Genomic DNA, 22,500 nt, shown 5'->3' on the forward strand with positions numbered 1-22,500 from the left:
CTTCACACTCTGATGGAGGCCCCCCAAACTCCAGCTACACCCTTCACACTCTGATGGAGGCCCCCAAACCCCAGCTACACCCTTCACACTCTGATGGAGGTCCCCCAAACCCCAGATACACCCTTCACACTTTGATGGAGGTCCCCCAAACCCCAGCTACACCCTTCACGCTCTGATGGAGGCCCCAAAACCCCAGCTACACCCTTCACGCTCTGATGGAGGCCCCCAAACTCCAGCTACACCCTTCACACTCTGATGGAGGCCCCCAAACTCCAGCTACACCCTTCACACTCTGATGGAGGTCCCCCAAACCCCAGCTACACCCTTCACGCTCTGATGGAGGCCCCAAAACCCCAGCTACACCCTTCACGCTCTGATGGAGGCCCCAAAACCCCAGCTACACCCTTCACGCTCTGATGGAGGCCCCCAAACCCCAGCTACACCCTTCACGCTCTGATGGAGGCCCCCAAACCCCAGCTACACCCTTCACGCTCTGATGGAGGTCCCCCAAACCCCAGCTAGACCCTTCACGCTCTGATGGAGGCCCCAAAACCCCAGCTACACCCTTCACGCTCTGATGGAGGCCCCCAAACCCCAGCTACACCCTTCACGCTCTGATGGAGGCCCCCAAACCCCAGCTACACCCTTCACGCTCTGATGGAGGCCCCAAAACCCCAGCTACACCCTTCACGCTCTGATGGAGGCCCCAAAACCCCAGCTACACCCTTCACGCTCTGATGGAGGCTGTCTATCAGCTGCTGGGAATAAAGGAAGCAGTGGCCCTGGAGCTGCACCTTCTCTTTGTTACGTGCAGACTGAACTACTGCAATTCTTTGTACTTTGGTCTGGACTTTGGTCTGGACCAGGCCTCTCTTTATGTCTCCAGCTGGTCCAAAATGCAGCCGCTCGTCTGCTAACTGGCACTAAACGTTAGGAGCATGTAACCCCAGTTTTAGCGTCTCCACACTGGCTCCCTGTTCTTTACAGGATCCAATTTAAAGTCGTACTTTTTGTTTTTAAGGTGCTTATTGGCTGAGCCCCTTTATGCTCCAGAGAAAACCATGAGGTCCAGTTAAAACCAAGTTATCCACGGACTAAGCTTCTCATCGTGACAGAGCCTTCTCTGTGGCAGGTCCAGGACTTTGGAATAGTCTTCCCTTAAATATTAGATGTGCACAAACACTTGATCAATTTAACTCGCTACTGAAGACACATTTTATGGTCTGGCTTTAACCACTTTAACATTTTGGTTTTAACAGCCTTAGTTGTTGTTTTAGTTGTTTTTATTGACTCTTTTTTTTTCTATATTTTACTGCATCATTGTTTTACATTTTATTTGTTTTAGTGGTATTTTACATTGTTAAGCTCTTTGCGCAGCACTGACTGGAAATGTGCAGCATAAATAAACGTGACCTTGTGGAGCACGTTTGTATCAGTGTACAGATGCTCTGCAGTGCTCACGTCTGCCCAGTGTAATCTGTAAGTGTGTGTGTATGTGTGCGATGGTGTACCTCGTCCGTCTCGGCGGTGCGGCGTGTCGACCACACAAACTCCATGATGGCCACAAAGACGGCAATGATGAGGCCGCAAATCAGAACCACAAAGATCCCGCCGATGTTCTCCATGCCGAGGCCTGAAACGCAGCGATGGACACATCACAGATCGATTCACCTACACCGGTCTACCAGCCTGAGGACTGTTTCCAAACACAGCGTGCTCTCCATCAGCAACAACGGGCCAGGCTTAAAACAACCGATATTTTATGCCATTTAACCTGTTTGATGGCATAAAATGTGGAGTTGTTGGCGTGAGACGCCTCAGAAGGAGGAGACAAATACACAATAACAGCAAAGGCGGAGGACAAAGTCATTTGTTATTTTGTTATATCAATGAGGAAAAGACAGGCGGCACAGGAAAGGAGACGCCCGATAAAAACTTCCTGTTTACGTGTCATCGTGGTAAGGCTTCACTGACATGAGCGAGGAGCACGGTTGTGTCCTAGGCAGGAATCTTTCCATCAAACAGAAACAGGAAATGATGTTTTTATGTTAAATGATCACGCTACGATGACACTGACCTTTGGCCCTGTGGTCCTCCTCTTTGGGGCACTGTCCTCCCTCCCACCAGCGTCTCTTCAGGATCTCCAGCCTGTTGCTCTCCTGCAGCTGCAGTATTCCCAGAGTGATCTCGTCTCTATACGGAGAGCCTGACGAGGAGCAGAAGTCATATTCAGCATCTAAAGACACACATGAAGCTACTCAACCTGGGCTAAATGACACTATATGAGCCTTACGATGTGTCTGCCATCGATCTGAAAGGAGGTGGAAGAAAGGTAGGCTTCAGATGTCCTACGACATCCTTTGTAGGAGCCGCTCTCTAGACCAGAACTCTGTTGAGGCAGCTCGAGCAGCTTTCCTGTCAGATATTACTGAGACTAACAGCCACAACCCCCGAATGTTATTCAAAATGTTTAACTCCGTGATAAATCCCTGTCCTGGATCGTCGAGCTCGGCCTCTCAGGCTCTCTGTGAGCAATTTCTTAATCATTTTAGTGGAAAAGTTTTATTACTGAAGGCTTCACACTCTCTTGTGTTGAATCCTGTTCTGGTTTTAGGGTGCATGTCCACCTTTTCTCACTTTGGGAACCGTTGGGCTCCATATTTGAAAAATACAATATTTCTTATCCACTCTTTTGTGACGTCCAGGTTAGACTATTGCAATTCTCTCTACTGTGGTCTCCAATCCATCTCTATTTGAAAGCTGCAGCTCGTTCAAAATGCTGCGGCTCGGCTTCTGACTGGAGCTAGAAAATTTGCTCCTATCACTCCGGCTCTTGTTGATCTACACTGATTACCAATCAAATATCGCATTGAGTTTAACATTTTGCTACTCACTTTTAAAATCCTGAATAATATTGCGCCCAGTTACCTCACTGACCTCCTCAAGCTGCACACTCCTTGTCGTACATTAAGATCACCAACCTAAGTTTAGACTGAAGACCAGAGGCGACCCTTTGCTTCAGCTGCACCCAACATTTGCAGCCTCCCTGCTTCTATTCGAGCCTCGGACTCTATCCAGTCCTTTAAATCAAGATTGAAAGCATACTTATTTAACCTGGCTGTCCTGACCAGTTAACACCCTTTTTACACTTTTTATTAAATGTATTATTTTATCATTAATTTCACTGCAGTTTTTATCTTCGTAGATATTTCGCACTCACGATTGACCTTCCCTCTGTGTTGAGGTTTGATGCCTATTTTATTTAACTCTTCTGTTCTATTAATGCCTCCATCCTGTCTGTTAGTGCCTGATCTGTACTCTGTTATTGACTTATGTTGTTTCTCCGTATTACTGCGAAGCCTTCGGGATTTTAAATGTGCTATATAAATAAAACTGTATTGTATTGTACTTCCGAACAGGAAGTAGTTTCCTTCAGATGCACTCCTGGACACAGCCTGTATGCCATCACAGACGTACAGTTCACTGCAGTTTTATTTATATAGCATCAAATCCTACCAACGGTCACCTCGGTGCTTTGAGGCACCACCAGAAACAATCGGACGACCGCCAACAGGCGTGTTTGTGAGCAGACTCAGACTGAGCTCATCCAATCTGATGCTGGATAAACGTGAGCTAAACCTTGGATCAAACCACCAACCCGAGACTGATCTAAGCCTCTGTCTGCCTGACACACACACCAGCTGTGGCCCTGAGTCCACTTTCAGCTTCCAGGCGTGTGATGTCTAACACTGTCCTGCACTGGTGAACTTTCAGAGCCTGCACAGATGATCAGAAGAGCCTGTGGATGGATGAAACTTTTTATGGGTTTATCTTGTTTATCGAATCATGTTTGCATGACCACACAAGACGGGGTCATCGTTCTGCACAACTTTCAGCGTCTGTGGATTTCTGTTTCACGTCTGTGGGAACCAACCAGGCTGCACATAGCTGCACTCGGTGTCGCGGCGTCCTGATGCACTAAACTGGCTTTGAAGACGAGCTGCCGGCTGGTGTTCCTCTTTCAAAGGCAGCGAGACAAATCCAATCTTAGGTGGGCTGTGAATGAAAACAGAGGGCTGGTGCTAATGGCGGAGCTCACCTGCTCACCTGTTATCAGGTAAACGTGCTGATGTGGAGGCGGCGGCGCGCTCTGCGGGGTTTTTAACATGTTCTCATAAACAGCGACACAACGACAACGCGAGCAGTTGCACCTTTTATACAAATCGCCGCTGCTGTCCGCAGTCTCGTTTCCACCGGAGCTCCAGATGTGTTGGAGGCAGCGGGCGGCGACACCGGAGCTCTGGACGGGACCCTGCAGCACGATGTAATCCCCTAATCTCTCCAGACTGCAGGTTGTTTACTGAACAGACTCACGTTCAATCCTCAGTAAAGATTTATTGACAGCTTGCAGGCTGACACTTATCAGCAGACACACACTAACTGAACCCTCCACACCGTCACTTCTGCTGTTTCTGCAGCCGTGGGTCAGCAGAGGTGGCTTTGATTGGCTTTAGGGACAATAGGCAAAGCATATGCTGTAAACACAAGATGGACACAGCCTCTTTGACAGCTCTCACTACTTTGTTTTTCAGCTCGGTGCTCTACGCATTTGCTCTGATCCTCCTGCAGTTTTTTGCAGGTTGGTGAAACTCTAAGCCGTCTCTGAGATACTCGTTTTATACTGGATTATGTGATGGACCTGCTGTAAAATAACCTGATCAGCTGCTAATGTATTTGCTCTGTTACTTGTCGTGGTGACGGGGGAACCCGACCGAGCCCTGCAGTCACCCCGCCACAGCATTTTGCTCCTCTAGGGTCTCCCGGGCAAACAGCAGGGGCAGATTCAATCGAAATCCACAGACTGTGGGTGTGGAGCTCACCAATCCGGTCACATTTAACTGTGTCATGGTTCATCTGACACTTTAAACCTGCCCTGAGGCAAGAGATTGTTTGTTTTCATCATCAAACAAAAGGCAATAATTTAATAACAACAATAAACAGCTGCATTGACACATGTTAATCTGTTTTTAAACTACAGCAGCCCAGTTCTACAGCAGTGTAATTTTTGACCACTGGATGGCAGTAGAGGCTTCTGTATGTTAGTCAATCCACAGTAGAGTGTCAGCAGTACCCCGCCTAAACAAAATCCACTCAGAGACAGAACTGGGCTGTGTCCCAATTAAGAGACCGCACGCTTGAAGTACGCATTTTGAGTGCGATTACGTCACCGCCACACGACGACGGCTGTCCCAATTCGAAGTGTACTCCAAATGCGCCGACGATTTCCCCAAATATCAAGCGTGGTCCGGTGCACACTTGGTCCCATATATCCCACAATTCATAGTGCGGCGGTGGGTGTGGATAATTTTGCTCCAAAAGACGGCAGAAGGGAGCGGCCGAAGAGTGAACTGTCAAAAGTAAGTACTGAATACGATGTCACTTGAAGAACATTAAACAATTGCTGTTGGCCACATGTCAGCAAAGTTATGTGACGTTAGTGATGTTTGCACTTTCAGCGTTAACTTGGTTTTAAAGCCTTTAAATATACGCCGTTCAATAGTCGACCTTAATCTGACAGAGAATCTGATGATTTTATGGATAATTAAAGTCAGTCATATATCCACAAACACAACAAGCTGAAAGTCAGTGATGCTGCTCGGTTTGCAGTCCTGAATATCACAGCACAAGCAGGATCCACTGCACTGTTAATGTGAGCTGTGTTATATTGCTGCCTCTGTTCGGTGGTGTCGAGCCAAACGGACTTTAACGTGTGTTTGAACGAGCTGACGGTTCACTCGTTAAGCTGAAAGAAAGATGCTTTAATCACAGCAGTCACACATGTGTCCACTGCACCATCTGGAACTCTTCTTGTTTACACTCGTAATAACACAAACACTAAATCCTGCTTCTCTGTGCTGTTGTGTAGCAGTGTGTACACCTGAGACTGTCACCTGTCTGTCTGTCCTGCACTCTCTCTCTGTTTCTTTCTCTCTGATTGTGGAATAAAAGTATGAACATGTGTTTATAAGTTACACTTGTGTTTGAATCCTGCAGCTTATCACACATTTGATTTCCATGTGTGACGACTGCAAGTGTCCAGAGTGAGGACAGACTGAGGGAGCCACTGCTGCACATCATCTGTGAGGCTTTGCAGCCCTGATGATCCACCAGGACAAACTCAGCAGTGTGTGAGGAAGAGGAGGAGGAAGAGCCAGCAGCAGCTGACAGATGGAGAGAATAGACAGACTGTTCCCTGTTTGTGAAGGACTGCTAGGAAAGTTTAACATAACTGTCTGTGCTGAATCAGTCTTATTAGGTGATGTTCAAATAATGTGATCATCCCAGTGTTTCCAGTGTGGGAGAAAGTACTCAGAGTACTCAGGGCCTTCAGGTTACACACCATGAAAGGCAGCAACAAGTTTAATGTTCAGAAACCTAAAGTATGTATCAGCAGCAGAATGGAGCTAAAAATAAATGTTGGTTTCAGTTCTATGAAGCTTTGAGTATTTTGGATCAGTAGCTGCTGTGTTTGTTGCATCATATTGCTGTAACTGTTTATATGCTTTATATATTCTGAGCTAAGTTGATCTATAGTGTTACATCATATTCTATAAGGATGTTATGTGTTTGTTTACTTTCTGCCCAGTTTGACCCATTTAGCAGACGTCAGCCTGTTTAAGGCTCTGATATCTATTCTGTGTGACTTACAGCAGTTATGACATGGTCTGATTTTCTCACCCAATAAAGGAACATTTCATATATCAGTCGACTCTTCATTCTATCAGACACAGTTATCACAGCTCATAAGTTTTCTTTTTACACATATATGTAAGCATTGAGCCAAATTTAGTAATGCCAACATATTAAACAAACAATATTTGTCTTTTCTATATAATACACCTATATATGCACTGTCAAAGATACTTGTCTGTGAGTGAAGATTTAAGGTGACAGGAAATATAAATAACTGCAACTTGAATCTTTGACCCAGAGTTCAAGCTGTAATATATATATATATATATATATATATATATATATATATATATATATATATATATATATATATATATATATATATATATATATATTACAGGATCAAAGGGTTTGTTTCTCTCGCCCAAACCAATGATCAATGTTTAAAATTCGCTATTAAATATTTAAATCATATCAGATATAATTTATATAATCTGTCCCATCCGCCTCCCCTCACCCTTAATCGATAGATCAAAGGGCAGATGGCCCTTTCCTTACTCCTGATTCTTTTAGTGCGATCAGCTCGTCGCTGTGCTACAAACTCTTTGTCAGCTTTTTGCCGTGTGTCGTTTTGGCCGACAGCTCCTGCCGTACAGCCAAACTCTTGGTGTCGGCCATTAGAAAACTCCACCTTAAACTTTGAGAGAGGGAACGTAAAAATTAAACAAACTCCTGTGTTGTGATTCTCCTGCATGTAAAGTAAACGCCGCCGCCTCCATGCTCATGTGTTAACAGGCCGACTAACTCTGCTAACTGTGCGTTAACCAGGATCACCTGAGCTGTCAGAGACCTCGCTAACAGCAGAACAGAGTGATCCCAAGTTATTTAACACCAGCACTCAGCAGCAGGGGGCAGTCTACCTTGGCTTGTGGTACGCGGTTAGCCCCTCCCCTCTCCTCACCCAGAGGCATGCCGATGCCGTATCCTTTGGTGTCCAGCAGTCCTCCGATCTGCGTGAGGTTGCAGTTGAGGCTGCGGTAGTACTCGTTCATGGTGCTCTCCATCAGAAAGGCGTACTTGGAGTTGAGCACACGGGCGATGCCCTCTTCTGTGCTCTTCACGAACACGCTGGGCTGCTTGGAGTACATGTAGTTCCACATCCGCTGGTACGTCTGGTACCGCGAGTTCTGCAGGAAGAGAAGGTGAAAGGACAGTTGTAGTGTCTGAACGTGTTCTATGGTCTGTGTTTGTACCTCACGGTGTGCGCTTACAGCATAAGCCTACTGTTTTTATTTGATTTGGTTGTTTCTGTGGTAAATGCACTTATATCCTGTGTCTCACTAAGAGCAGTCTGGCTCGAGTCCACTGGTTCCTGCTGAGGACAAATCTTTAAAAACACCTTAAAATATATATTTCACTTCTTTAAAAGGATCGATAGTTGCCTCAAACAGCTGGTGTTTGGTGCTCTGCTGAGAGCTTACCATCAGTTCAGTGAAACATCTGCACTTCTTCTAATGGCCACTCGAGGCAGCCTCCGACAGTGGGTCCATGCCCATAAACACCCACGTCAATGTTTCTGAGTGCACGGGAGAAATAAACCAACACTTACTGAAAGAATACAAGACTGAAAGTTTGCATGGTTAGGGGCGTGGCCTCTGTGACTGACATGACTGAATAATCTGGTCGTGTTATTACTGGTTACATCATCCCAGGATCAAACACAGGATCTGTGTCTCTACACTTACGGGTCGTTACTTCCAGTATTTAATCTTTTTGTGATTCTGAAAATTCTCATATGTGAATGGAAACTGCTGCTGGTCGGTCTGCAAATGGATTTACTGACATTCAAATAACAGCTGACATCGAGGCCTTTGCATACAGGGCAGTACTCATCCATTATTTTGCTCATCTTTAATAATTTACTATTATATATAATAGAGAACGCCCAACGTACAAGCTTGGAGGCTCTATAAGTGTGCAGATCTCATGAATTCATATTTTATTGAGAACAAAACACAGAGAATAAAAAAATGAAGCATGTCAATAAAAATCTGAGCTCATTTTGAATGTGATGCCATCAACACGTCTCTAAAAGTTGGACAGGTCCATGTTTCCATGCGCATCATTAACATCAGTGTGTAAACTGGGGCTGTTTCTCCATCGTGGCCACACGTGGCTTCTTCTCTGGGTGATGCAGCTTTAACCTGCAGGCAGACGCTGGTTTCTGGGAGCGTTCCTGAGCCGTGCACTGATCCTTTAATGCAGCGCTGCTGAAGCTCGCAGTTATCGGCCTCGTCCCTGCGTGCTGATGACCTCATGTAGATGATGACATGTTCACAGTGAGGAACATGATTCTGTTTGTACATGCAGTTTCTGACTTTTCCAACCTTTTGTTGCTGCCATCAAATCCAACATGAGCTCATGTTTTGTCACGACGCGTTCTTCACAGTTGCAGAACGAAACGTAAATTTCCATCATGTTTTTAAAGCAGAGGTGGACACAGTCGGCATAGACAGGTTTAGATTGTAGTGAAACCTCTTTTCTGTGAGCACTCAGGACGTCACAGCACCTCAGGCCGCTTTACAGCATCCTCCATTTGTGATTTTCTTCACCTTCAACCAGCTGCTGCTTCTAACCCCTGCAGCCTCCTGTTGGGCGTCTCACTAACGTCTGTGGGAGTTTGGAGCACGTGCTGTCCTACAGACTTGCCTGAACAATCAGCCTGCATCAGCAGAAAGCTGCGGTTTTAAAAGCTGCCTGACTGAGAAACACTGAAGACTTGTTATCAATGCTGCCGTTGCTGTTCGGACAAACTAATGTCAAATCTGGATTTTCCTGCAGGTGTAAAAAATGATTCTTGCCATTTATCTCCATTAAAATCTGTTCACCGATGCTGCACCCCAGGCTGGACTGCAGCGCACTGTCATGCAGTGAGATTAACAGGAAGTAGAATCCCTGAGACCGCCTCTGTGTGCCTGAGATGACCGTATGGGATGGCTGGATTAAAAAATAATCTCACCATGAAGAAGGTCATGGTGGAGCCTCCGTGGATGGTGCCGTACTGGATGTTGGTCTGGTCCGCCAGATCGTCCGGAGACTCGATGGGCGCCTCCATCCTCTGGACCGTGAGAAATGCTGCCAGGTTGGCCGTGTAGGACGAGATGATGATGAGGGTGAAAGCCCACCTGAGGGAGGAGAGACGAAGACCTTTATGTTTTTACCCTGCAGCACAGCCCCACTCTTCCCCCTCGCCTATCTTCATTAAGAGCTGAGAGAGGAAAACGCAGCAGAGAGACAGATGGAGGGCACTGCAGGAAACGTCAGGAGTTTTAGGTAAAAATCATCAACCTAAACATGAACTCGAGCTGCAGCAGAGACGAGCAGGATGCCTCTGCTGCAGAGGAAATGAGGCGGAAGTGATGAGCAAGGGAATTAGGGAGGGGGGAGAGAATTAAAGAGGAGGCAGAGAGGAAGGATGAAGCAGAGCAGAAACTAAATGAAAAGCAGCCCAGCAAATACAGGAAAACAGACTCGGGCTCTGGTGATTGGCTCGAGGCCGTGATTACTTCTAATGTGCTGTGTTTGCACAGAGCGCTGCGGGAAGTGGAAGACACACTCTGTGGTGTCAGCGGAGACGAGACCCACGACTGCGACGGATCTCGTTTCCATTTACAAAAAAAGAAAACACACAAAGAAATGTTTCTTAAAAGATGAGCCGAGTTTCAGGGGAAACGCCAGAGCTACGCCGCCAACTCTGTGTTGGTCACCACACATCAGCAAGGCAGCTCCCCGAGCACGCTGGGTAAAAGGACCATGGCTTTATAAAGGTTTGAGGTTATATGAACTGAGTCAGAAAAGAGTTCAGCCCAGCGAGGAGCTGCATGTGCGCTTCAGCGTTTGCAGCAGAACGCCGTGATGGGTGAGCAGAACGCCGTGATGGGTGCACAGCAGGAGCTGCAGGAAATGACCCCGCGTCCTGAGGAATCTGAGATTTTTAGACGCTGCGAGAGGGAAACTACAAACGTGATCGCGTTTAAGCTAACCTCCCTCTGACGGCCTCTTTGCTTCCACTCTGCCTGAATATGCAGCGTGAACAGCGCAGCGAGCCACTCGTGAGTCTTTCTAAGGCTAAGTGCCAGACGAGGCTGAGAGCTGTGAGAGGAAAGATGCTGATGGCCTCTCCAGTCCCTCCAGTATCACTCCACCATCTGTCTGACTGCCGCTACTGGGACTGAGGGAGAGTCAGGGGTGGGGAAGTACTGACATACTTTGATTTGGTCAAAGTACAGATGCAGCAGTGCAGAAATACTCGGTTCTACACAGAAAAAAAGCTCACAACACAAAATGTTTCTGGCAAAGTAACGACACACATTTTGATTTTGTAGTCAGACGGTTACAGGTTGGCTCACCTGCTTTATTCTGACAAGCTGCACCTCCATCAGCACCACCTGCACCTCACTGTACATATGACTGCTACACTTACAGCTAAAACATATGATCTCACAAGATGGAACAATCATTTCATTATCCTGATAACGAGACCACGTGAATATAGAAACGTTTCTCTGCACAGAAAATAAAAGAACCAAACCTGCAGCTAAACCACAGCGAAGAATCCTCCACCCAACCTCCACCCTACACCAACACTCACTCTTATCTAATGTGAGCTTAGAGCACTTACTTACAAAGGAATCAGGAAGGTTAGTTTCAACTTACAAAATCAATGAATTTGAAAAATTATATTTTCTATATTTTTGGTTTATTTAAAGTTTAAATAAACAGAAAGGCTGAAACGATTAAACAGCAGTGAAAGGAGGGCGAGACAGAGGGGGCGGGGGGTGGGGGCGAGTCAGAGGGGGCGGGGGGTGAGGGCGAGTCGGGGGGGCTCCAGAGTTCTGGTAACGAACTCATCATTTGATCTAAACCTGCAGGACACCGGCCCTCGAGGCCTGGAGTTGCCCACCCCTGAATGCAGCGCTCACCTCACTGTGTCTCTGTGGCATCCATCCACCCCGACCTCCTCCCCACACCCACCCTGGTTTGCAGCAGCACACAGGGGGTGGAGTTTCATATGAACATGTTTGGGGGCACTTCCTGAATCGACCACTGCTGTACCGATAACACAGCGTGACCAGAGCAGGCGAAACGTGCTGCAGCCTGATGGGCTCACGGGCTGCGGTGGTGATTTCTCTGAGCGTGACACCGCGTGACGCCGTCTTCCGCTCAGGAACGGTCGTCCTCGCTGTCCTCCATTATTTATAAACGACCTTGTAATGTAAATGACCTCGTGTTTCACATGAAGTTCGTCTGTCTGAAGATGTTCGTGCACATTTGGAAAGCGTGACTGAAACATAAGCTGGTACCAACCAGACTCCGCTGACGCAGCGTGTGGACAGCGCCCGCGGCATGATCTCGGAGCCCTGCTGCATGAAGCCGCCCACTGGGAACCACAGGCTGTTCCCCAGCGTGTACTGGTTCTCCAGGATGTCCCGCCGCTCCCGCAAACACGGATGAGGGTTGTACCATTCGTAGGGACTGAGCCTGGGGAGAGAGGACGAAACATTAAAACCCAGAGTAGCTTTAGCCTCAGACACGCGGCTAACATTTCACGGTCAGCTGCCTGCACTTATGGAGCCCTTAAACCTACGCAGCGGGGCGGCTCTGCTCTGTCAAAGTGATGCGGTGAGAAAACAAAAGAAAAAAGGCGAGAGAGACGAACGTCACGCTCGACACCTGAAAGGAAACGACGTGGTGACTGTGTTTAGACGCTCAGCTGGAGCGCACGACTGTTGCGTGGAGTCATTTTAGCATTAGCCTTCCATTAATGTTACATCATATTTTTACTCTATGTCGATCTTCAACAGAAACGGGACACCCTCCGGTTACGCCAGGTTGGTCACTTCCACGCTTCCTGCTGCGTGACGCGGCTTTGACTCGCCTCTCACCTGCACAAGGTGAGGCGAAGACTGTAAATCAGCCCAGGCAGAAATAATGACAGCGGACACTTCATTAGGTACACCTGGCCTGTCCTCATTAGACCCCCTTTTTCCTTGATTTTGGTCCATGTTGACATGACATCATCATGACATCATCACACATTTCTCCAGAGCTGCTCTGCTGGACTGAGATCAGAAACCAGAGATGATCTGAGGTCATCGTCACCGTGTCTACCTGCATGAACGCCCTGAGCGCTGCCACGTGATTGGCTGATTGAACATGTGTGTTACGGAGCAGATGAAGAGGCGTGCCCCTCCTACTCTCTGCTCACATATTACAGTTAAACACAGATTAAAGCTGTTCTCTTCATGCTTTTACTCTGAAGTGCAGCTCGTTATGATGTCATCACTAAGCAGCTGATGACATCATCAAATCACGACTTTATGATAAAATGACTTTTTGTGTGCTGTGGCTGAATGCTTGGTTTGTCTCTGTCAGCTCAAGCAGAGCTGAGCGTCTGAAGCTGCGACTGTAAATAAAGTTTCGATACAAAGTCCTGGATGGCGTGCAGAGCGCGTCAGCGATTTATGGCCCACCTTAGAAAACTGTTCCTGAAACGCAGACACATGCTGCAGGTAAAATTAGGACGCTGACGCACAGACAGGTGTCTTACCTGGCTGCGAGGAAGAGGACGCAGCTGACGGCGAGGTAAGCCAAAAGCATGAAGAGCCAGACAGCCGGAGAGAACGGGTCCAGGAAGGAGAAGTAGCCCGGCTTACGACCCTGAAACACACACACAGATCACATGACCACGGCATTCCTGACCGGGAACGTCGGGTCTCCGCCTGCTCTCGTGCTTCATCTACAGTCTGTAAAGGGTAGGATACAGCTTCCTGCCGTGGACGGCGATTTGTGATAATGACCGTCTGCCAATCACAGCACACTCTGAAACACCTTCACACTGACAGCTGTGCATTTTGGAAAATGACGCTCCTGGAACAAAAAGCGCTCGTTCACTTTGAACCTGCAATTCCAACAACACAACAAAAACAACAGAACACAAAATTACACTGACGAGCTTTTCAAGCGCTAACGAGCGTCAGCCAGCGCTCCCTGATGGGACGCCTCCCGTTGACCCGCTTCATCACGTGGCCTGCTGTCTGCGATGCCTCCATCACCCCCCATCTGCTGGAAAAAGGATTTGGCAGTGAGGGGAGCAGGAACTCCCAGATTGGACTCAATTAAAGCAGATGACTGGAGCTGTAATAGAGGCAATCTATTCAGGCTCTGATTTCTGTCCATTCTGGCTCATTTCAGAAACAGCTCATGAGGCTGGCAGAGCTGAAACGATCGTGTGATGTGGCTCAGACCCAATCAAACATCCCGGGCACAAGAGCAGGTGACAGCGGCTGCATCCAGCATTCCCGACTTCACTGGCGACTGAAAGAAAATGTTCCTACGGGAGCTGTGTTTGCAATACAGCGTAGCTCTGGTTGGTTGGACAGTAAGAAGAATCCCGTCTTGCTTATTCAGCACAAGGTCGAGGGGGGTGGAGCCTAACCCAACACACAAGGGGGCGAGGGGCAGAGAACACCTGGACAGGTCTAACACAGGCAGGCAGCTAATTAGGCTAACCCCACTGTGGGAGCAAGCCCGAGTACCCGGGCGGATTCAAACCCACGACTTTCTCGATGTGAGGACACAGTGCCGGCCCCGCGCCATCCATCAATATGTAGCGGTCGCTCGTTTATCGCGGGAGTTATGTTCTAAAAATAACCCGCGACAGGTGAAACCCATGAACTTTATTTTTTACAGTCATTATGGATGTTTTAAGGCTGTAAAACCCGTCACGGCATGCTTTACACACTCAGACACGCATGAACGTTTTCACTTTTCTCTCGTTTAAACTCTCAAAGTTCAAACCTTTGTAGAAAAATAAGTCCAGAATTATAGGATGAAACCAAACATTGTTGCGTTTCTTTGGGAGGAAACTTACACACATACAGTGCAGCACTGCTAGGGTCTAAGATTGATGTAAATTTGACAAGCTGAACGCACTCTGCACTGTACAGGAGACACGGCATGAGATTGATTGACAATGGTCTACAGCCAATCAGGACGCAGAACACAATGTGCTGTAAAAAAAGAAAAAAGAAAAATTGCACAAAAAAAAATCTGCGAACCAGCGAAGCCGTTATAATGAGGGAGCACTTTCATCGACAAGAAGACCCATGGTGGAAATAAGGTTGGAACGTGTACACGTGCAAACATGCAGGTGTGCCCTCGTGACGGCGACTTACAGTCTCACGTGTTACCTGGCCGTTACGATGTCTACCATCCACCTACACCAGGGGTCGGCAACCTTTTTGATGATGAGTGCTGTCTAAAATTTCCTCAGAAGTCAATGTGCCGTATGTTTGCATTAGCAATAAATAATATAACAGTTACACACTTATATGTGTTCACAGATGTTGGCAGCTGTCAGCGAATAGTAATCAGCTATTTTGAAACAAAAAAAGACTTTTTATCCATAACAGCAAATGAAGTGTACAACAGAAAATACAAATGCTGTTTATGGTCTCCTCACAACAATGTAAACAGACGCTACTGTGACAGTGATGTACAGTCTTGTTGGTATATGTATGATTTCTATACATTTTACGTCAGATAAAAACTTTGGTTGTAAGATTTAGAAAATTATTTAATAAAAGCTAAATATTTTAAATGAGAATAAGAAAGAAAAGTATTTCTTTGTGCCCCCCTCTCCCTGTTAATGCTCTACCTGCCCCCTGGCAACACTTTGCTAGACCCGCCCCTGCACAGTTACCAGCTGTCAGCTGCTTAGAAAAGGATCCTGGTGTTATTTGTCTCTCAGAAACAGTTCATAACTTCAACTCATCCATGTGACCTAAAAGGTAAACCTGTTTCTCCATCACCTGTTCAGCTCTGATGATCCAGTAAGGACATCTCCTGGTTTCATCTTCATGTTTCCCTCTCACCACATATCCAAACCGACATCATGACCAGCAGCTTTACAGCTGTGGCTCCAGCAAACATCAGCTGATACTAGAAATTAATATTAAATAAATTCTAACTACAGCTGATCAAGCTTAAACGTGCTGCTGTTGTTTACCGTGACATCCGCTGGTTTCCTGTTTCTGGCGCAAAGTGAGCGCGTGCCCAGGGTTGCCGACCCCTGACCTACACAGTAGTGATGGGGTTTCGGCTCTTCAGGTTGTTTTGTTGCTTTAATTTATTTATTATTAACAATAATATAAAATTATGCACAAAAGGAATTACTAATGTAAAAGAAAAAGTGGTTTTATTAATATATGTTTATATAAAAATATACACGGTGGCCCCTAGAGACAAAACACGTTTCTAGCGTTAACTGAACTTCAAAACAGCTACTGAAGATATGCGTAGCCTAATTTAGAGTTTAGAAATGTGTTAGACAGGATGTAGAATTATTGTAGAGACTCTGACACTGCCCTGGATGTAATAAAGGCCTGAGTGTGTCATAAACTTAGGAGTAGATTTCTAGGAGACCCTCCCCCAGTTTGAACTGTGAAAGTGAGACAAAGAGAGGTTAATGTTGAGTGGAAATTCCTCAGGGCATGCCTGGGTGGGAGTCTCAAAGTTTGTAACTGAATAACTTCGGTTTGGAAGGGAGATGGACTTTTATGACCCTCAGGAAGGCGCGTACATAGAGATATACGCACATATAGGGCTGCTCAATTAATCGAATTTTAATCACGATTACGATCTGGGCTTTCAACGATCATTAAATAAATATCGTCAAATAATCGCGATCTCAATTTCAGTGAAAATAATCGTGATTATCATTTTTGCCATAATCGAGCAGCCCTACGCACATAGTGCTTTAACTGTTACGCACACACGCCCATTCACTCACGTGCACTCACATAGACACACGGGTACGCGCACACACAGGCATTCACGTGCTCGTGCACATAGGCACAGACACAGAGTTTGCAGCACACCGTGGGGGTTGTATGATACAGTCGCTCCTACAAAACTGTGTTTCACAGACAAAGGAGTGAAGATTTTGCAGAGGGGCACCGGCCTGGCAAGTCTTCCCTTCTAGAAGATGCATGCTTAAATGAGATGAATAAAGGTTTTGTGAAATGACTACTGAGTCCGGTGCATCTCTGGAAGCCTGAGGAATAAAAAGAACCGGGGTGAAACTGATTTCCCGACACTACCTAGATCACTTAAATTACACAATTGAAAGCATGTGTGTATTGTTTGTGTATTTATACACAAATGGTAAATGGCCTGTATTTATGCAGCCACGAGGTAACAAAAGCTCAACACTGCCCCCTAGCATCCTGGAGCACTTCTGTTGTGTTTTGGAGTTTGTACGTGCTTTGTCTCTAGGGTACCGTAAATATACTTTTATTTATTCTCTCCACATAAAATGTAATAAATCATATAATACAAAAACCAACTATTCACATTTCAACTTTTAACTATTTAAATTTTCAGCTTTTCCCTTTTAAACAAATTTAAAGTGAAACAACACAAAACACTGCAAACACAACACAATTAAATATAAATTAAACTATGAAAACAAACAGAAGATGCATATTCTCTGTCATATGGACCTGCATGAATAAACTTGTGATGATAGTGATGACAGTGATGATATATCGAGCACTAATGAATTGGGAGCAGCAGCAGACATAAATTTGTAGTGTTCAGCGCTGGGGGGGGAGAGCAGGGGTAAACACGATGGCTCTTCTTCTCTAATGTGTGTGCACAAGTCAACAGCTTGAGCAATTAAACAGATTACCATCTTCAAGTGTGCTCGCGAGCTATTTACACACGCAGCTATGAGTGTGTGTGTTTACAAAGCACATAAAGCTGTTGACGCCTGCAGACACGATTGGATTGTGTATTCAGTTGCTTCGGGACTTCTGAGATTTAATTCCTGTTGGCTTGTGTGAGTTTGCACACCGACATGTGCGCACACAGACGTACTCACATCGTGCACTGATGTTGTAGACAGTCGGCTAAACATCGCCTGTTACGCTGTTGAAGAAATCGGTGTAAACTCAAACGCCACCACAAGGGAACAGTGAAGGGAACAAATGAGCCCAAACAAAGCAAACAAGGATACAAAATCCACCATAAAAATGTGAAGCACAACAAACATCAAAGCCCCCAATCAAAGCTAAGATCAATGAACTCGAATAGGAAACAAAGAGAGGAAGACGCAGCTGCAAGATTCAAATCGCAGCAGCAGGCCCGGGATCGCCTTCTCTGCTCTGTGACGACTAAAATATGTTCGCCCTGCTCAAGTTCAATCAAACAGCACCAACATAAATAATTTAAATAATTTCCCCCAGGGATCAATAAAGTATTCTGATTCTGATTCATGACAAGGCGGCGTTTCAGGGAACGCCCCCTCAGCTCAATAAACCAGCCCGTGTGTGCAGCGGTGCTGATAGCTGATCTATCAGCACCGCTGCACTCGATAACAGACGCCTGGTGTTAGCGGGATACATTCACGGCGTCTCGGTTCACATTCTCCACTCCACACTGGAGCGGGAGGGCGGAGCTCCCCTCCGGATCGAGGCGATGGATCTGCCCGTCAGCCCGGCGCTGTGACAGCGTAAATCACGCCTGCAGGCCGTGAGCACAAATGTGCTCTCGCTCAACTTAATCCTTAAATAAACACTTAAGAAGCGCGAGCTCGGCCTCTCCGTGCACACATTAAACAGCTGACTGATCGTAGAGTCGATACACCGAAGCTCTCACAGCGGACCGGGTCAAACATGGAGGACAGAATGCTAATGAGCCGCAGAGGTACAGTGTCTGAGGGCAGGAGCTCCATCAGGAGAGACGAGGACGATTTCATGATAATGACGAATAAATGTTTGACAGTTCTCACACTGGAGCTGCTCACGCAGGCCTGACTGCTGCCGCTGCGCCTCCGAGCCACGCATGCTTTGCGGATCAGCGTGCTTCATGTGCACTGGTGCATGCCACAAAGCTGATGTCATGCACAGGAAAACAGGCCGCTAAACGCATGGCTGACTGAAACACACCTGAACACGCTCGGACGCTTCGTTGCAGAGCTGAGACAAACATGGTGTCCATAGTTCAACAGCAGCACATCATCACGTGTCCGAAACACTTCTGTGTACTGAGCGTGGACGCCGTGACCAATCAACACTTGGCTGCGTCTCGCTGCTGCATTGGTCATGTGATTTGGACGCGTGGGCTTCAGAGGGTTAACCTGCGCTTTTAGACTTTCTTAGTCCTCCTGCCTTCATATTTCACACAGGACTGAAATACATCGAACTAACAACGACTCTAAAACAGGAAACGTGCCCCTCGCTCCGCCTCCTCCTACACAATCCTCAGAGAACTCAATAATAATTAATAACAACAGTGTAATCGTCCCTGAAAGCGTCCTAACCCCTGAGACTGAGGTTCACCCAAAAATCTACAACCTGAGCAGGTTTCTGTCAGACTCACAGGAAGTGAAGGCGCTGCTTTAGATTCCAGTCAGGGACGCAGAGCCACCGATCCTCCCTCAGAGGCTGGAAAACTCATATTTTTCAAGCAGCAGCAGGCGTCACCTTCTCCCCCAAACTGAATCACAGGAGGAGAAGAAACATGCCCTCCATCTGTGTCCCCGGCTCGGCTTTTATCTGCTCCCCCAGCTCTTCCTCTTCCTGCGCGATCTCTCGGGTCGCAGGAATATTTGCGGTCGCTCGGTCCCAAACTCACAGTTTGACTGAGTGGCCCGAGCCATCGCCGCCGCCAGCAGCAGAGCCTCACTGCCATGTCTGAATCCATCCAATCATCAGGCGGACGGAGCCGGGGCGAGACAGGAAGTGTCAACAGGTGCAAACGCTCGGCTGTTCAATTTGTAAAAGTTTGTGCGAGTCCACAGACGGCGCCTGGAAATAAACGGACCTTTAACATCGTCTAAAAAGCGCTTCTTTGGACGAAAGCAAACCGCCCGCGGCGCTTTGACGGCGCCTCCATTAATATTCACCTGATGGATCTGAGCACGCACGCGTCCCTGAAGGGTCAGCTGTCATTTCATCTGAACCTTCAGGGCCGGTGTTGTGCCAAAAAGTGATTGTCTGCCAAAAACTGATTTCCGGTATTTAAACTGCTATAAGTAACTTGTTGGGCTATAATATGTGAAACATATGTCAAATGCTTCCCTCATGGATGACACAAAGTCATATTGAGCCACAAACAACATTCGTGTAACAAGGTAGAAGCCGCAATCAGTTTTTGGCAGCGACTTTTATAGAACCTTTATTTATGCAGTTAAAAAAAATCTCATTAACATTAAAAATGTCTTTTGTAAGAGTAAGACAGCAGAAATGGCAGCAAATATTACAATAGTTCTGTAAAAATATTGTAAGTGGGGAAAAAGGACCGGATTGGTTATAATGTGAGTACAATAACACAGAGTTATAAAGATACTTGAAAAAACAGATAATCTTTTAATTCTATATATAACCCCTTTGTAAACGCTGTTCACCGAAGTCTATTTACCAACATACGTAAAGATATTACACATAAAAAATACACGGAAACATTGGAAATCACTTTTTGGCAGGCAATCACTTTTTGGCACAACACCTGCACACGTTAAACTGGAGCTATGACCTCATTTACATCCTGGCGTCGCCGATGTGATGATGTTCTAGCACGTGTGCACCAGCTCGCTGCGTTTCCACCTGCTGCAGGTACAGGAGGCGTAACCAATCCAAGCTCTCGGTTCAAGCTCGGCGGTGAGGCAGGTGATCTCACAGCGTGCCAAGCAATGAGCACAGTTTCAACAATGGGCCTCTCTCCATGCTGTGTGAGCCGCAGACGCCGGGAACATGACACTAACACCTGCATCCGGACAGACGCTGCATCGCACATGGGTTTGTTCTGTCTCAGACAGCCATCACAGCCGTGCCCAGAATGAGACACGCTTGTGCTGGTGTTAAACATTTGCACCTGTGCCTCTTCAGTTTCAGTTATTAGGACCTCCAGTAGCTCCGGCCATGTAGCTGCTGGTAAAAAGAAGGCTTCATGCGCTCTGAGCAAACCCGACTGTTCATACTGAACCTGATATTTTAATATCAAAGATCCCACGAGAATCCTCCACAAACACATCGAGTTTCTCTGCGACTGCGACTCACAGCGAGGTCGAGACTCCATCAGGAGAAGCACATGGCGACAGCGGAGAGAAAGAAGTTAAACTTTAACAGGAAGACTGGGTCTTCCTCTGTTCTCCACACAGAGGTGGGGTTTCTCTGCTCTGCGGTACGACGCTGAGCGGCTTCCTCAGTCTGGGTCTGTGCAGCTAACTCAGCTAGCTCTGCTGGAACGTCTTATTAAACCTGTTGTCTGCTTATTTGAAGCCTGCGGTGCTGACAGCTCCACTGTGCTGTGCTGCGATGCATTTTTTATGAGCCTTACAGGTGCTGTGGGTGTTTTATTATTTCATATGCTGCACGGAGGCGGAGAGCACAGGGTCCAGTGCCTGCTACGCAGAGAGAGCTGCAGTTCAAGTGAGGTTAGCGACTGAAGGTGCGACTTAGACCGCTGTTCCAGGGAAGCATGGGGAAAGGTTTCATCTCATTGGTCAGCAGGTTGCTGATTGACCCGTCGGACTAGTGTTTTGACAAAACGTCCTACTTTTATAGGTAGCGCGGATGTCTATCAACCCGGGACGAGCTGCCAGGTCAGCGAGGCTGAGCGCGCTCTGAGGCGCCCGAGCAAGGATTCGTTAAAAAATGAATCCTTATTGAAACTGTAAACATTTTCTTTTGACCGACTTGATTCTGAAATTAAAATGAAACAAATAAATACAATTGATCAGCAACATTAACGACTCAAAAACCCAAACTCAGCCCTTCTCATATCTATGAAACACTTTAACCTACAAAGTCACAGTGAAGCCAGCGTCGGCACATTTCCTCGTCTTTGCTTTCAGGCAGTGTTGCCAACTCCTCAGTAAGGAAAATCGCTATTGGCTGTCCTAAATGTCGCTAGAAGTCGCTAAATGACGTCATCGCCTAATTTGCATAATTGGTCATGCTAATCTAATTGTAACCTATGTTGTTGGAGAGAGAAATAACATCGTGGAAGAGACATAAAGTGAGTAAAAACGTCCTAAATGCATTTAGAGTTTACAAATTAGAACTACAAATTAAATTTATTTTAGCAATTATTGTTTTTTAATGTCACAATTCCAACCCTGCTCCTTTACCCGGGCTTGGACCGGCAAGTGACCCGAAACAGGCGCTCTGGTGGAGTTACTTTGTGTGTGTGTTTATAAGTAGTTTTAAACTTGATCCACAAAACAGCATAAGAGTAAAGGAAGACCTGACTGCATTACAGTCAGTGCGGGAGCAGCGGCTTCGCTCATGCGCGATTCATTTGCAGTTTGGATGCACAGGTGTGAACGTCTTCTGCCCTGATAGCAGTGGGGGGACTATCTGGAGGACTATCCTCCGCCTGTGAGCGCTTTGGCACGGGCGAGGTGCCCACGGCAGCACCGCTGCTTGTTAAGAGTAAAAGCGATACCCGCTTTCACGTCAAAAAGACGTCATAAATAAGTCTCCAATAACACCAGAAAAAGTCGCCAGATTAGTTGCTAGTCGCTTTTTAGAAAAAAGTCGCTAAGGGGGTCTGAAAACTCGCCTAATATAGCGACAAAGTCGCTAAGTTGTCAACACTGCTTTCAGGACACTTTCGTTTGTCCCGTTATCTCCGTCTCTTTTCGTCGCTGTTAAATATTTTTCCATTTCTTTTTCAGGTTTGTTTGCTGCACTTCATAACAACCCTGCCACCTACTGTAGTGGATGTGCAATTACACTT

The 22,500-nt window shown here is 46.6% G+C and overlaps 1 protein-coding gene across 2 annotated transcripts in view; it reads right to left on the minus strand.

The window, feature by feature from the left end:
- The window catches only part of LOC101482014 (glutamate receptor ionotropic, kainate 5), a 207,728-nt gene that overhangs the window by 1,803 nt on the left and 183,425 nt on the right, over positions 1-22,500 (minus strand). For both annotated transcript variants that reach the window (XM_024798395.2, XM_024798394.2), the window contains exons 15-20: positions 13,304-13,413; positions 12,061-12,234; positions 9,713-9,878; positions 7,655-7,880; positions 2,078-2,206; positions 1,512-1,633 (exon numbers count right to left, since the gene is read on the minus strand). In XM_024798395.2, the coding sequence (XP_024654163.1) occupies positions 1,512-1,633; positions 2,078-2,206; positions 7,655-7,880; positions 9,713-9,878; positions 12,061-12,234; positions 13,304-13,413 (927 nt within the window). The remainder of the gene's footprint in view (positions 1-1,511; positions 1,634-2,077; positions 2,207-7,654; positions 7,881-9,712; positions 9,879-12,060; positions 12,235-13,303; positions 13,414-22,500) is intronic.

The sequence above is a fragment of the Maylandia zebra genome, linkage group LG22, assembly GCF_041146795.1.
Source record: "Maylandia zebra isolate NMK-2024a linkage group LG22, Mzebra_GT3a, whole genome shotgun sequence".
Classification (NCBI taxonomy): Eukaryota; Metazoa; Chordata; class Actinopteri; order Cichliformes; family Cichlidae; genus Maylandia; species Maylandia zebra.